Genomic DNA, 12648 nt, shown 5'->3' with positions numbered 1-12648 from the left:
AAACTCAGGACCCAAGGCCTTTTTTTAATTTTGTGCTCCACACTTTTAGACGTATCAAAGTGCCGGCTATTGGCATCGAGGGCAACTACTTCCCGATCACCTCGGGAGCTTTTATTCAGGACAGTCGCCTTCGCCTCACCCTGCTGACTACTCATGCGCAAGGAGCGGCCAGCTATGAGCCTGGGCAGCTGGAGGTTATGCTGGATCGGCGCACCCTGTACGACGATTATCGGGGAATGGGCGAAGGCGTCGTGGACAGCCGTCTGACGCGGCACAAGTTTTGGCTGCTCGTGGAGGACCTCCCGGCTGGTCAGCATGTGACACAGCCACCGAGCTACAAGGTACTCAGTCAGCAGGCGCAGCAGCTGGCAAATGCCTTACGTTACCCGCCGAATCTGTACTTTGTAAGCAACCTGGAGCAGCCAGAACTGGCCGCTTCATTGCTGCCTTTGGTCAGGCTTTTGCCTAAAGGACCGCTGCCCTGTGACGTACACCTGACCACCCTGCGTACCCTATCAGATCCGGAGCTGCAACTGTTTCCGTCCGCCTCGGCGCTGCTAGTTTTGCATCGCCAAGGATTCGATTGCAGTGTGAGCGCTGGCAGGGAATTGTCTATGGAGTCCATATGTCCCCTGTCCAGCAAGGGATTGGGTAATGTGCAGCTGGGTCGGCTCAGCCTGCATACGATCGAAGCCACCAGCTTGACGGGGACGGAGCAGAAGTCGTCCAGGGAGAGCTTCCACATACGCTCTCTGGCCGAGATCAGTCTGGAACCAATGGAGTTGCGCACCTTCAACCTTACTTTCCGCTTGGAGGTGTAAGGTGGCTGCAGGATATTTAGCGGAAATGGTTATCATATTTATTTGTGGTTTAGTTCTAATAGTTAGTGGTAAACGCCAAGTGCAAAGTTTTCAGCTTTATTTAGTTCTCGTCACGTCTACTGTCTGTCTCCAACAGTTTTGAAAGTACAAAGCACACGACATAGTTATAAACATACAATAGGGTGGTTAGGTTTTTTTTTTGTTGATTCATGTAGAATGGAAGTTTATGACTAATTCGAATTCTGTTCGTCTGTTTAAAAGGTCAAAGCGTAAGAAGAAACGAGGCTACGACTAGTTACCTGTTCAATTCAAAAAGGTATAATTTTACAAACTACATGTTAGTCAGAAATTCTCTTTATTTATACAAATTGACCCACCCAAACTTAATGCAATAGGCCAAAATACCCAACTCGACTGCCCTGAGCAATGCATTCCGCTTAAGCCTCCCAGCTTCATACACTAAGATATATGTGCAATAATCTTGGACTAAATCGCACCATGGAAATGAAACAGCTTAGATTAAGAACTAGCTTGATTTTAGAATGAAATATTTAGAGAGCAAATTAAATAAATTTTCGTTTTCGTTTGCGCGATTAGCGTTCGCATCGATTTGTTTAGACTGATTAGCCTAAAACGATTGCAAAATTGGCATGTAATATTAATCTCAATTAATCTATTCACTCCTAGCCCTTATCCAGAATTAACCAAAACACAAGTGTATGTAGGATATAAGTTTTAAACGAGCAACGTAGCGGGGTAGCAAAAGTATAAGCCAAATATTACATTACATTCACTAGCAATATTGTAAATAGTCGAATAGGATTTCCAGGCACGGTAAAAATAGCTCTAATATCCGATAAACCACTTAGATCTAAGCTAAGCCCTCTCTCAGCTCTGGTATTGTCGTATACGAGAGTCATTCAAATAGTTACTACTGACTTCAGAAACAAAGCATTCAAAGCAAGCAAGACATAAACTCTAGAATATCCAGAACGTAGGGATAAAAAGACGAACGATGGGATGGATTTCTTCTAACGGAAACAACTGTTTTGTGTATTTATTTATAAAAACTTATTACTATATATCTAATTTTATGGATACAAGAAAATAAAGTATTATATGAAACCAATTGTGGAGTGTGCGTTTGTAATTGAATCCTCAGAGAGGATTTTCTTACTATCTTACAGCAAGCATCTTCACATATTTTTTAGTAATACTATTAGGCAAGAATATGAAAAAGTGAAATTGATATGGTCCCAAAAGTATGCTTATTATATTTAACTTTGTAAAAATGTAATCAATATAACCAGAACTACAACGTAATGGTGTGAGTTTCAAACAGAAAAATGTTTTCCATAGCATTTATTATTAATTACTAGACGGCTTGCCTCATTTTGGAACCCACTTAACTTATAGTTAACCAGAAACAAAAAACACAGACGTTAGCCAAATATTGGCACTCTCGTTTGTCATTTGCTTAGTCCGGAACCACTTCGTACATGTTTGCGCCCTTCATGAGCAAATAGCCACCCAGATTTGCCATTTCCACCAGCTGGCTAAAGCCGGTCAAAATGCCAGCCCGGGTTCCGATTTCCTTTAGCTCATCGAATTCGAAGATGCGTCGTCCCAATGCCGCCGAACGTCTCTTCGCAAGCTCCAAAAAATTGCGCAGTTGAGCGCTCTTTCCGGCTCCTCCCCCAGCGCCACGAGCTCCGGGCCTGCTGGAGCCCTCCTTGAGGCTGGTCTGGGTGATGCTCTCCGTCAGCAGGGCGATCACATCGCGCACGTGCTGCGGACTGACCACGTGGGATAGATCCAGGCGAGCACGTGCCTGGGACAGGTGAATTATCCCAAGAAGTTGCCTTACAAGAAGAATAAACCAATTTAAGTGTTATCACATAATTCGAAGTTTTTAAATATATCTTACAGCTGTATAAAATGTTCTTTAGTTATTTCATAAATGAAACACGAGCCGACTGTGAACATCTCATTTAGTATTATTTAGATTAGTATTTTTATATTAAGTAAACATGTACATATATGGGTCATATTCCTAAAGCAAGTTTGTTGCCTAAGTCTTTTGATTTCTGCCCTTTTGCCAAAAGTTCTTCAAACGTGTATTCCATTCCGTTTCCATCTTCAGCACAGTTCTCATAATTAGGGTCCCGAGGCCGAACGTGGGCCTCATCTTCTTGACCCCCAATTAATTTCGCATCTTGTTTTCCTCATCATCTACGCCGTAGGTAAACAGTTCTTTTCAGAAGTATGATAATATATGTATCTCCATATTTGCCGAAAACTTGTTTTGGCAGATGACTGTTTATAAGGGTATTTCTAAGTCACCTGCCCAGCTGGTCGTAACATCACGCCCAACACTGTTGCCAATCCAGCTTTATTCCGGCGTACTTTAAATAAATTTGCTAAAAATATTTGATTTTTCACTTAAAATTCCAGCTCATTTTTGATATTTTTCCACCAAAACAAAAAGGGGTATAAGTGGACAACACTGATGCCCAATGAACACTAACTGGATCGGAAACCCGAAACGTAATCATAAATCAGTTGGATGTGGGCGACTGGAGAGCCCAGCATCGAACATGTTCCAACGCATTTTGCCTTTGCCTTTTTATTTTATTTTTCGGAAACCAACGCATTTCTCGGGGGAGTTTTGAAACCCATCATCATTACAGCAACTGCATCGACCGAGGCAGAGGCAGAGGCCTGGGCAGCGAAGCCCCATCTCATCCAGAGGCCCTAGACGCACGCATCTGTTCGGACCGCATTTCATTCTCGGCTCGCACGTTGGCGCAAACGGTTCATTAGCTGGCGGATCAATTCCATTCGGTCGGGTTTCGATTGGGTTTTGGGCCAAAAGTGCATTTCCTAACATCGACATTGGCCGGACAGCAGAAGCCCCTGGGTCTGGTGGTCATCTGCTTTGTTTTTTGCTTCATTTACCTCGAGCCGCGTCGGTTGATGAAATTCCGCTTCTTATTGTTATTGGTGCGCTGGCGTTGCATTTGATTGGAGTTCGAGTGACGAAAGTGCCAAGAGTCGAAGACAATCAATTAGAGGGTGCATTACGATCGGCGATTCGATGCATCCCATGACGACGATGATGCTTCACATCGTGATTTTAGCAGCCACTTTTACGGCTGCGCAGTGCTTTCAATTGAACAGTAAGTGTGTATTACAATCAATGGGAAAGATTTATGTTCCGTGTTAATTTTGTTTATGAGCCTATTAAAAGTTCTGATAGTTGTTAAATAATCAGACTAGCAATATGTAAATGCTGTAGGAAGACTTGTGCTAAGCAGAGTTTCCAATACTCTTCTAAAATCAACAATTTCGTAACCTAATAAATGAGTTCTCTTCTTTGAGTAACTAGAGTTATAGGCGAATTATAGAGCTTGTAAATATATATTAAATAAATATTACAGCGTAGTTAAAACCACAAATCACGTAAAACCCATGATTGATGCAAGTTGAATAAGCGTTTTTCGTGCTTCCTTTGACAACGGGGAAGTTCTAAGCCGACAAATTGAGAACCATTATGCAGTTCCATTTGTTCAGATTGCATGTTATGCTTGTCAATCGATATAACTATAGAACACTTTGCCAACGCTGGCATTATCCCAATATGCACCTGATCCGCCTATTTGCGTGTTCTGCGCCAAAAGTTCCCCTCCCGAATTCGGTGTACAAATTCGATGACGGAGCAGTATTTTGACAAACAATTAACTCAGCCAGAGTGTCTGGAATTTGCCAAGAGATTGAGGCACTCGCACTTGACTTGACCAGCAAAAAAAAAAAAAAAAACAAAAGGCGGAACGATTACAATATTGACATGTGCTTGTTTGCTTGATTCCATCAATCGGAATGGAGAAGAATCTTCCAGCAAATGCAAAACAAGTTCAAGCCCGGGCAAAGGAAACTAGTTTCCTTTCACTTGACTGGCCAGCCAATGAACCCGGACCGCGGTTCTAGCGAAAAAAGGACCTGCCCAGTTCAGAAACTTGTTTCCCGCTTAATGAGCCGATTTATCCGACTGATTCACCATATGGTTTCTTGATCTGCTCCCTTCCCTTCCACTTTGCAGTGACGCAGTTCTATGAGATGCCTCCGCTGTACGACTTGGATGACTATGATCGTTGCCTCCAGGAATTGAATGGCCATGCGTCCACTTACTGCTTCGTGCGCGCGGAAGTCCAGCCCGATGAGTCGGTGGCCGCATGGCGGGCAATTGCAGAGATTTCGCAGTACGATCGCCATCACTTCGATCATCGACAGCTCTATTTCGGTCTCTGCCTGCGCGAATGTGAGGCTTCTCTGGCCGGATTGAATAAAAGCGAACTGGAGGCCCTGCAAGCCGGCCTGCTATCGGAAAATGCGAAGGTAAGGCCACACGGAGGTGTCACCTCATTGGTAGCGATTCAGCTGCGGCTAACGATCGATTTAATTCAATCTTCGAACTCGCTGCTGGGCAGATACAGATACAAATACACATATTTCAAAACCCATCCGCTGGCCGAGGCGTCGGCCGTAATGGTCAATCAACAATCATCGGACACAGAAGCCGGGATAATAGCGCCAAAGTTTATTCAACTCGCGCTCCCCGTGAGCTGCAGATTAGGTGTTCAGTGGCGCAGTAAAGGGGGTTTTAAGCATATCTTCAGATGTTTTAGTTCACATCTATGTGATTTGAATATACAAAGGTTTATATATCTGCTTGCAATGAAGAGCTATCATGTTTTAACTTCTTAAATATTCGAGTATGTTTATAAACAGGTTTATTGTTTTTTGAAAGTGGTCAATTTCAACTCTCGAAATGAACAGAAAACATCCCATTTCAAAGATCCCCCTTGTAGACGCCTCTGGCTAAATGCGTGATCTGTATCTTCATTACCTATAAATATTGCATAAATTACAGCCGGAAAATCCGCTGATTAAACATCGGATAGCGGGGCAATGGGTGCTGCCAGCAGATGGGAGATGGATTGGGGAATGGGGAATGGTGTGGCGATGCCATTGATGCAGTCGCCATCAAAATGCATTTACGATGGCTGATTAAACAATGCGCTTATATTGGCTTAGGCGTTGGCCAAAAATGGAAATGGGCGTTCAGACAGCGAAATTCGATCCAATTCAATCAAATCAAATCGAACTCATTTCTTTCAAGGCCAAGGGCCTGACGTTGACATTTGGGTATTTTAATGATCTCTCCATGGTCGATGCAATATTCGGCAGGTGAACGTATATCTGGACTTGTTCTCGATGGAAGCCAATAACCGCCAACGGCACCAGCGCTTGACGAATGCCTGCCTGAACTGGCGGCTGCAGCGTCGTGGATTCGGGGTGCTGGCCAAGAGCGTGGTGGAGTACTGCGATGAGGCGGGACAACAGGTGGAGGATGGTGAGTCACAGATTATATCATTGTGTAAATAATGTTTATTTGCATTAGCATCCAAAAAGTGTTATGCATTTAATGGCGATGAGGTAATACTAACGACTGGTTAAATAAATATTCCTTCTCGTCTTTAGATGCGTGGAACCTGACCTTCTACGGAATCTTGGGCACTCTACTGGTCCTGGCTTGTCTGGGTAGCTTAGTGGACCTGCATCTAAAGCGAGGCCGTCATGACAAAATGCTCAAGGAGCGAGATCACTACAAGACACCGCCCAAGAGCACTGCCCAACAGGTGCTGCTCACCTTTTCGGTGGCCCGCAATTGGTACCGACTTAATCAGGAGCCCAGTGGCAAGATCGGTCGCGAGTTGAGATTCCTCGACTGCTTCAAGTTCTTCGCCATGTTCATGGTGATATTTGCGCACACCAACTGGGTGATTTACGAGAGCGCCATCAGCAATCCTCAGGATCCGGAGCGACTGCTTCACACGGCAGCGGGCACTTTACTCGTTTCGGGATCATTGATCACTGTTACCTTTTTTGTAATCAGTGGTTTGTTGCTTACCATCAACTGGTTGGCCGTTTCCCGTTCTCTAGAATCTAAAAAGGACACCTGGAGCTTTGGCCAGTATGCTGTGCTATTTGTCAAGTTCAACATCTTCCGATACATCCGGCTGACTGTTCCATATGCCTTCGTATTGCTCATGAGTGGCGTTTACTTCGAGAATGCTGGAGGTCCTCTGTGGCGGCACATCTTTGAGCGGGAGCAGTTGGCTTGTCGACGCAACTGGTGGACCAATCTGCTCTACATCAACAACTTTGTACGCACGGATGAGCGGGTAAGTAGTGAGTGATTCATCTTATTTATCATCTAATCCCCTTTAAATTTCATTCGGGATGCAGTGCTTGCTCCAAGGTTGGTACTTGGCAGCCGATACTCATTCCTTTGTGCTCAGCTTGGTGCTGCTGATGCTGGGTCATCGGTTCGTCAGATGGAGCAAACAGCTCTATGCGGGCATTTTGGGTCTTTTTGTGGTCGTGCCAATGGTGCTCACCTATTCCATGAACTACTATCCCATTTTTGTACCCACGCCACAGTAAGTGATCGGAAAAAAAACTTAAAAAACTTTACTACTTGATTACTGTTATTCTACCCATCTACCAAACAGGACCCAGAAGGATTCCTTTATCGGAGATCGTCAGTTCACCGAGTTCTACACGTCGTCCTTAATGAACTTCGGTACCTATTTCTGTGGAGTCCTGGCCGCTTTGGTTTACGATCAGTTGGCATTGAAGCAATACAAATTACGGGAGTTGAAGAGCTTCCAGCTTCTTTGGTTCACACTTATTCCAGTGGGCATCCTATGGCTGTTTAGTGCTCATCCCATCTTCCAGCACTACTACGTACCGCCGTCGGCAATTTGGGGAGCCTTATATGCCGGCCTGCAGCGAAACATTTGGGGCTTTGGGCTGGGAATCTTCATCGTGGGCATGGCCAGCAAAGTGGGATGTAAGTATCAACTGCGAGATATGTTTGGTATATCCTTGGCAAATCTAACTTTGCTTTCACAGGGATTTTCCGTAAGTTCTGCTGCTTGCCCATTTTCCGCATTTTGGGACGACTCACTTATGGAGCCTTCATCGTCCACCTCCTTGTGGCGCGAATCGTCTTGGCCACAGTGCGGGAGCCCATTTATTTTGGCACGGGCATGATGGTGAGCTCCTTTCTGGCATTCAATAGAAATTGGAATTTATGTAACTCAAATTGTTCTCATCTTATCTACAGTTTGCTTTCATCTTTTTTACGGTGACCGTGTCCTATCTCTGCTCCTTCTTGCTGGCCATCTTTCTGGAGCTTCCCGTCTCCTCCTTCCTCAAGCTTATGAGGTAGCCCAATGTCCTAACTTATAGATTACTTATAACTAGAATAAAAAACATAACTTAATTAAACCCGTCACCAAAATATTGCACTTACCCTGCGCCAATCTGGCTGAAAACGCCTTCATCGAGTTTGCAGCTTTCTTTGAGCTCCAAGAAGTATCGCAGAACAGCATTGCTGGCGTCCTCGTTTAGGACCGGATTTAATTCCTGGCGAGCATAGGACAAGAACTTCTTAATCAGTACGGGCGGGATCAGGTCCAATTCCCCCTCCTCCGGAAGTACCTCCAGACGTTTGTCTAGATCGTAATCCTGCTGCATAATGCTGTCATTATCGTCTTCCGTTTTGATTGTGTCATCATCTCTTCCCGCTGCCGACACATTAAAGCTGACCTCGCACATGGAGTCGCTCGTTTTGGGCTTAAGAGCATAGCGGGCTGCAATTCTCGCTCGCTTCTTAGCGCCCGCGTGGAGAGCCCTCACATGGGCAGTAAGCGACATATCTCTCTCCGAGGGCTTGTCCAATAATATGTAGACCAAATGGAACTCCCGAAGCAAAGAGGGAGTAATATTAATATTTTGTAAAAGGTCGCGCCCCTCATCGTACTGTCCTCTTTGTGGATTTGCGCAGGCTATCACGGAAGGTTGCGCCGGGAATGAGGCAAAGGCGCCTGCAAGTGGAAGATTTACTTCCTCTGATTGTAGGCACTGCAACAGTACGGCCTGCTTTGAGGCAAGTTTATCCACATCGTCGAGGGTGCAGTGACCGCCTTCACTGGCTATCATTAAGGAACCCGCTTGTAGCACACGCTTGTTCCGTCCAGCAAACGTAACACCCAGTTGCTGTGCGGATTGAGCCCCACGTTTTCCACTCACGTGGGCACCACGTTCAGCTATCTGAGCACAACTTTGCAGAATCTTGGTCTTTCCAATGCCGGGATCACCCACCAGGAGCACGTTGATGGCTTCAGATTCCGCTCCTTTCCCGCCGAGAAGGGATAATAAGCAGGCGGCTTTGGGTAGCTCATGTCCGTACACCTCCGGGGCAATGGATTGCACCAGTAGCTTAAAGCTGTTGGGTTCCGCATTGATCATGGCAATCGCTTCCAAGTCACGTTCACTGAACTCCCGCTTGATGCTGCCCGCATCCCTAATGCTGACTGCCTTGAGATAGGGCTGCATCTGGTTGGAGGTGTCTGCAGTGGTAGTGTCGTCGCCCAATTCCTGCAGCTTAAGGATGCCAGTTATCACGACCTCCTGTCCGACACGCACAGCATCTACTAGATCATGTCGCAGCTCCACGTCCATTTCTGCAGGCATGCTGGTCTCAAAGTCGTGGACCAAGTCCAAACTGGACTCCTCCACGCGGATAATCTGTCGGATTGAAAGCCTGGTGTATGGGGAGCTCCGAAGAGGCACGAATTCGTCACGAGCCACGCACTCCGACCGCTTGCATTGATAAGGACGTGGCTGGAAGGTTCCCCGTTGGCGCATGGCAATCTCCATCTGGCAGCGACTGCAGCGAAAGGCTTGCCACGTGAGGCTGTAGCTAGGCTCGCCCACATTGCTCACAAAGCCCCGGATGGAAAACAAAGTGTCCACTCGGGAATGGCTTATTCCTTCTATTGATTCTACGGGCACAAAATCCTCCGGTCGTGCGTAGATCTTGCGTACCCGTGGGGTTGGGGGGACGTACTGTTCCGGAGTGGACACCATAGCTGTGGTGGAATCATTACAGTCCAGCTGGTGGTTGACGACCACAGTGTGCATGGCCAACGACAGGGTGCCCAGCGTACGAAGCGGGTGCTCCCGGATGTCTGCGGACAAACTGGGCCACACCTCTTTCAGCTGGGCATCTGATTTGATGCCTGTTGCGCAGAGGGGAAAGAATCCCCGATCTCGTATCATCACGAAATCGAAGGTTTGAGGATTACGTTGGTAGTATGCCTCTACGGCCATTATCCTTGTGGCTAGTTCGTTGCCCTCCTCGTATTTCTCGCGCAAGAAGTACAGTCGCCAGCCGGAATAAGCCCGTGGATTATCCACCGCGATGCTCTGCACTTGGAGTCCGTCTTCTGGTGCGGCGTAGTATTCCGGCCGCAGAAAGCTGCAGTCCAAGTGAGCATTGCGTCCTCGCTTGCCGGCAGCGCGGCTCCAGCCCCTGGGTTGCCGAGTTGCAGGCGGAACAGACGGAGCGTCTTGTGCTCCAGGTTCCCCCTGGTTGGGTTGTCGATTGCCTCCAGCTGGGATCACACGTCCATTGCGCCGAAAGTAGAAATACGGACGGTAGGCTCCGCCTCCGCGACCACGCCCACGCACGAATCGCGAGGGGGCGCCTCCCCGGGAAGGCCCCCTGGGATTCATTTCAGCTCGGGAAAGTTTACAAATTTACCCGCTTTTAAATAGAGATGATACACATGATTGCAAATGTCATCAAATATCGATAACAATCTTTGACCTGTAACGATTTGTGTTTTATATTTATTCTTTTAAATCAAAGTAATGAAATTATTTTGGAACTATTTCGGCGGACATTTGTGATATCTTCGATTCCTGCTTCAGTATGCTCAGCTGGGCGGGAAGGTAATGTTCAAATACCCCCGATAGCTTCGACTTGACCTCACGAAAAGTTTCCAACACTTTTAGCTCCTCGTCCTCATTAGTGGGCTGCACTGCATTAAGTTCATGCAGTAATTCGGTGCAGCCGTCGAGGAGCATCACCTGCTTCAGGTGAAGCTTAAGCAGCTCCTGCTGAATTGTCTTGATGCTCTGGATTTGGTGGTCCAAGCGCAGTGGAATTGTCGAAACGGCCAACATTTGCTCCATGTGTTTTTTATCCTCCACGATCGCCTTAGGAGCACATTCCATGTTTTCAGCAGGTTTTACTTCAATCTCCTTGGGATCTTTGTGGTTTTTATCCTCCACGATCGTCTTAGGAGCACTTTCCATGTTTTCAGCCGGGTTTGCTTCAATCTCCTTGGGATTTTTGTGGTTTTTATCCTCCACAATCGTCTTAGGAGCACTTTCCACGTTTTCAGCAGGTTTTATTTCAATCTCCTTGGGATCTTTGTGCTTTTTATCCTCCACGATCGGTTTAGGAGCACTTTCCATGTTTTCAGACGGTTTCGCTTCAATCTCCTTGGGATCTTTGTGGTTTTTATCCTCCACGATCGTCTTAGGAGCACTTTCCATGTTTTCAGACGGTTTTGCTTCAATCTCCTTGGGATCTTTAGTGCACGGAGCTTCCTTCTCGGTTTTAGCTGAAATCTGTAAGGGAAGTTATGGCATACTAACTTGGACTATCCTTAGAAATGTACAGCTTTCGCCTTTTTTTTTTTGTCTATCTACAGCTTAGTATTTATTTTTTTTACCATTATGTTCACTGCTGAAAAGTTCTAACGACCGTATGCAACAAATGATCAAATTGAATAGCAGATCGAGTACTAAGTCAAAGCCTCCTTTTAATAAGAAACTCAGTTTTTTTACAGAACATTCAGAGCTATCTAGGGTTCTGGTTTCGGGTCACCTTTTTTCGGAAAAAGTGAACTCAGATTGACGGGACATTTGTCCAGGCGGGCCAGTTGCTTGACCATGTCATCCATGAGCATGCTGTTCCGCTCGTCGGAACCCTGAATGAGTCCGTAGGCCTCTGCGTTGGCGATTCTGTGCTGCAGAAGTGGCATGTAGGGTCCTTTGAAATGTGGCTGTCCATTGGCCAATTCCGGCGGAGGCTTCGCAGTGGGAATGCAGTCCGTTTCCGACTTTGGGGACCGACAAGTCGGCTGGTTTGGCCGAAACTTTGGAGTCCTATAGCCCAACTTTCGCTTCTTTTCCGCCTCCAACTGATTTTCGCTCACGTCGTCGGTCTCGTAGTGATGGTTATAAAACCGGAGGCCGTAGATTGGAGGCTTTGGCTAAATGAGGTAGATTTATCTTTAGATAAATTTATATTTTGTATTATAGATAGTGTGCATACTATTTGGTTAAAAACTAAGACGTATCTCTTGAGCCCAATTATAAGCTCTTATAATTCAAGATGCAAGGGTGCAGCAGTTATTGGAAAATGTATATATTTAGTACTTTTTCCATACTCACAGCTCTCTTGCGCTCCTCATCGTAGCCATCGTCATCCGAATCATCATCCTGTTCATCATTGTCCAATTCAATGGGAATCCGGTCACTGGTCAGCGGCACTTGCGGAACGAATTCTGAGGCACTTGCTCGGAGTCCATTAGGGGAGACGGCGGTCGGCGGAGAACCAGAAGCCGAAGTCGGAGGAGTAACGGCTGGAGTCACCTCATTGCTCATGGACTCCAGTTCCACACATAAGCGTTTGTAGGCCATCGTGGTTCTTTCCAAGCGGTTGAGATCCAATTGGCCAGCGATGTGGGCCACGTTCTGGAGGAATTTTTTACTTTGATCCATAAAGAGCGAAGTCACAATCCAATTCCTTTGTGGATGGCGCAAACATTAAAAATTTTAAACATTTAACACAAACTTGATTTGTTTAGCATTCGATGTTTTGATTCTGACAGAAGAGCTG

General features: G+C 46.1%; 5 protein-coding genes across 7 annotated transcripts in view; 2 read left to right on the top strand and 3 right to left on the bottom strand.

Moving 5' to 3' along the window:
- LOC6727913 (alpha-mannosidase 2) overlaps window positions 1-1950 on the top strand; it is a 26608-nt gene extending 24658 nt beyond the window's left edge. For all 3 annotated transcript variants that reach the window (XM_016175387.3, XM_016175389.3, XM_016175388.3), the window contains exon 5: window positions 50-1950. In XM_016175387.3, coding sequence (XP_016034529.1) covers window positions 50-821 — 772 coding nt within the window. In that variant the 3' untranslated portion in view covers window positions 822-1950. The remainder of the gene's footprint in view (window positions 1-49) is intronic.
- LOC6727911 (DNA replication licensing factor REC) lies at window positions 1847-10553 on the bottom strand. Its single transcript, XM_002103230.4, has 2 exons — window positions 8203-10553; window positions 1847-2683 (listed from the first exon to the last, which is right to left on the bottom strand). Exons 1-2 carry the CDS (start codon window positions 10467-10469, stop codon window positions 2299-2301), a joined length of 2652 nt encoding a protein of 883 aa, XP_002103266.1. The 5' UTR covers window positions 10470-10553; the 3' UTR covers window positions 1847-2298.
- On the top strand, window positions 3597-8177 carry LOC6727912 (nose resistant to fluoxetine protein 6). Its single transcript, XM_002103231.3, has 8 exons — window positions 3597-4000; window positions 4921-5216; window positions 6069-6234; window positions 6363-7066; window positions 7131-7324; window positions 7397-7737; window positions 7800-7942; window positions 8014-8177. Exons 1-8 carry the CDS (start codon window positions 3919-3921, stop codon window positions 8116-8118), a joined length of 2031 nt encoding a protein of 676 aa, XP_002103267.2. The 5' UTR covers window positions 3597-3918; the 3' UTR covers window positions 8119-8177.
- LOC27206653 lies at window positions 10547-11594 on the bottom strand. Its single transcript, XM_016182456.3, has 2 exons — window positions 11477-11594; window positions 10547-11372 (listed from the first exon to the last, which is right to left on the bottom strand). Exons 1-2 carry the CDS (start codon window positions 11477-11479, stop codon window positions 10614-10616), a joined length of 762 nt encoding a protein of 253 aa, XP_016034527.1. The 5' UTR covers window positions 11480-11594; the 3' UTR covers window positions 10547-10613.
- Window positions 11547-12648, bottom strand: LOC6727910. Its single transcript, XM_002103229.4, has 2 exons — window positions 12201-12648; window positions 11547-12019 (listed from the first exon to the last, which is right to left on the bottom strand). The coding sequence occupies exons 1-2, from the start codon at window positions 12528-12530 to the stop codon at window positions 11609-11611; spliced, it is 741 nt and encodes a 246-aa protein (XP_002103265.2). The 5' UTR covers window positions 12531-12648; the 3' UTR covers window positions 11547-11608.

This window comes from Drosophila simulans, chromosome 3R (assembly GCF_016746395.2).
Source record: "Drosophila simulans strain w501 chromosome 3R, Prin_Dsim_3.1, whole genome shotgun sequence".
Taxonomy (NCBI): Eukaryota; Metazoa; Arthropoda; class Insecta; order Diptera; family Drosophilidae; genus Drosophila; species Drosophila simulans.
This window is presented reverse-complemented; position numbering and strand designations above follow the sequence as displayed.

Coding starts and splice junctions, on each gene's coding strand:
- LOC6727912 (XM_002103231.3), top strand. CDS start 3,919: ATGCATCCCATGACGACGATGATGCTTCACATCGTGATTTTAGCAGCC. Junction 7,325..7,396: donor ATTTTTGTACCCACGCCACA/GTAAGTGATCGG, acceptor TCTACCAAACAG/GACCCAGAAGGATTCCTTTA. Junction 7,943..8,013: donor ATTTTGGCACGGGCATGATG/GTGAGCTCCTTT, acceptor TCTTATCTACAG/TTTGCTTTCATCTTTTTTAC.
- LOC6727911 (XM_002103230.4), bottom strand. CDS start 10,469: ATGAATCCCAGGGGGCCTTCCCGGGGAGGCGCCCCCTCGCGATTCGTG. Junction 2,684..8,202: donor TTCAGCCAGATTGGCGCAGG/GTAAGTGCAATA, acceptor TCTTCTTGTAAG/GCAACTTCTTGGGATAATTC.
- LOC6727910 (XM_002103229.4), bottom strand. CDS start 12,530: ATGGATCAAAGTAAAAAATTCCTCCAGAACGTGGCCCACATCGCTGGC. Junction 12,020..12,200: donor ATGAGGAGCGCAAGAGAGCT/GTGAGTATGGAA, acceptor TACCTCATTTAG/CCAAAGCCTCCAATCTACGG.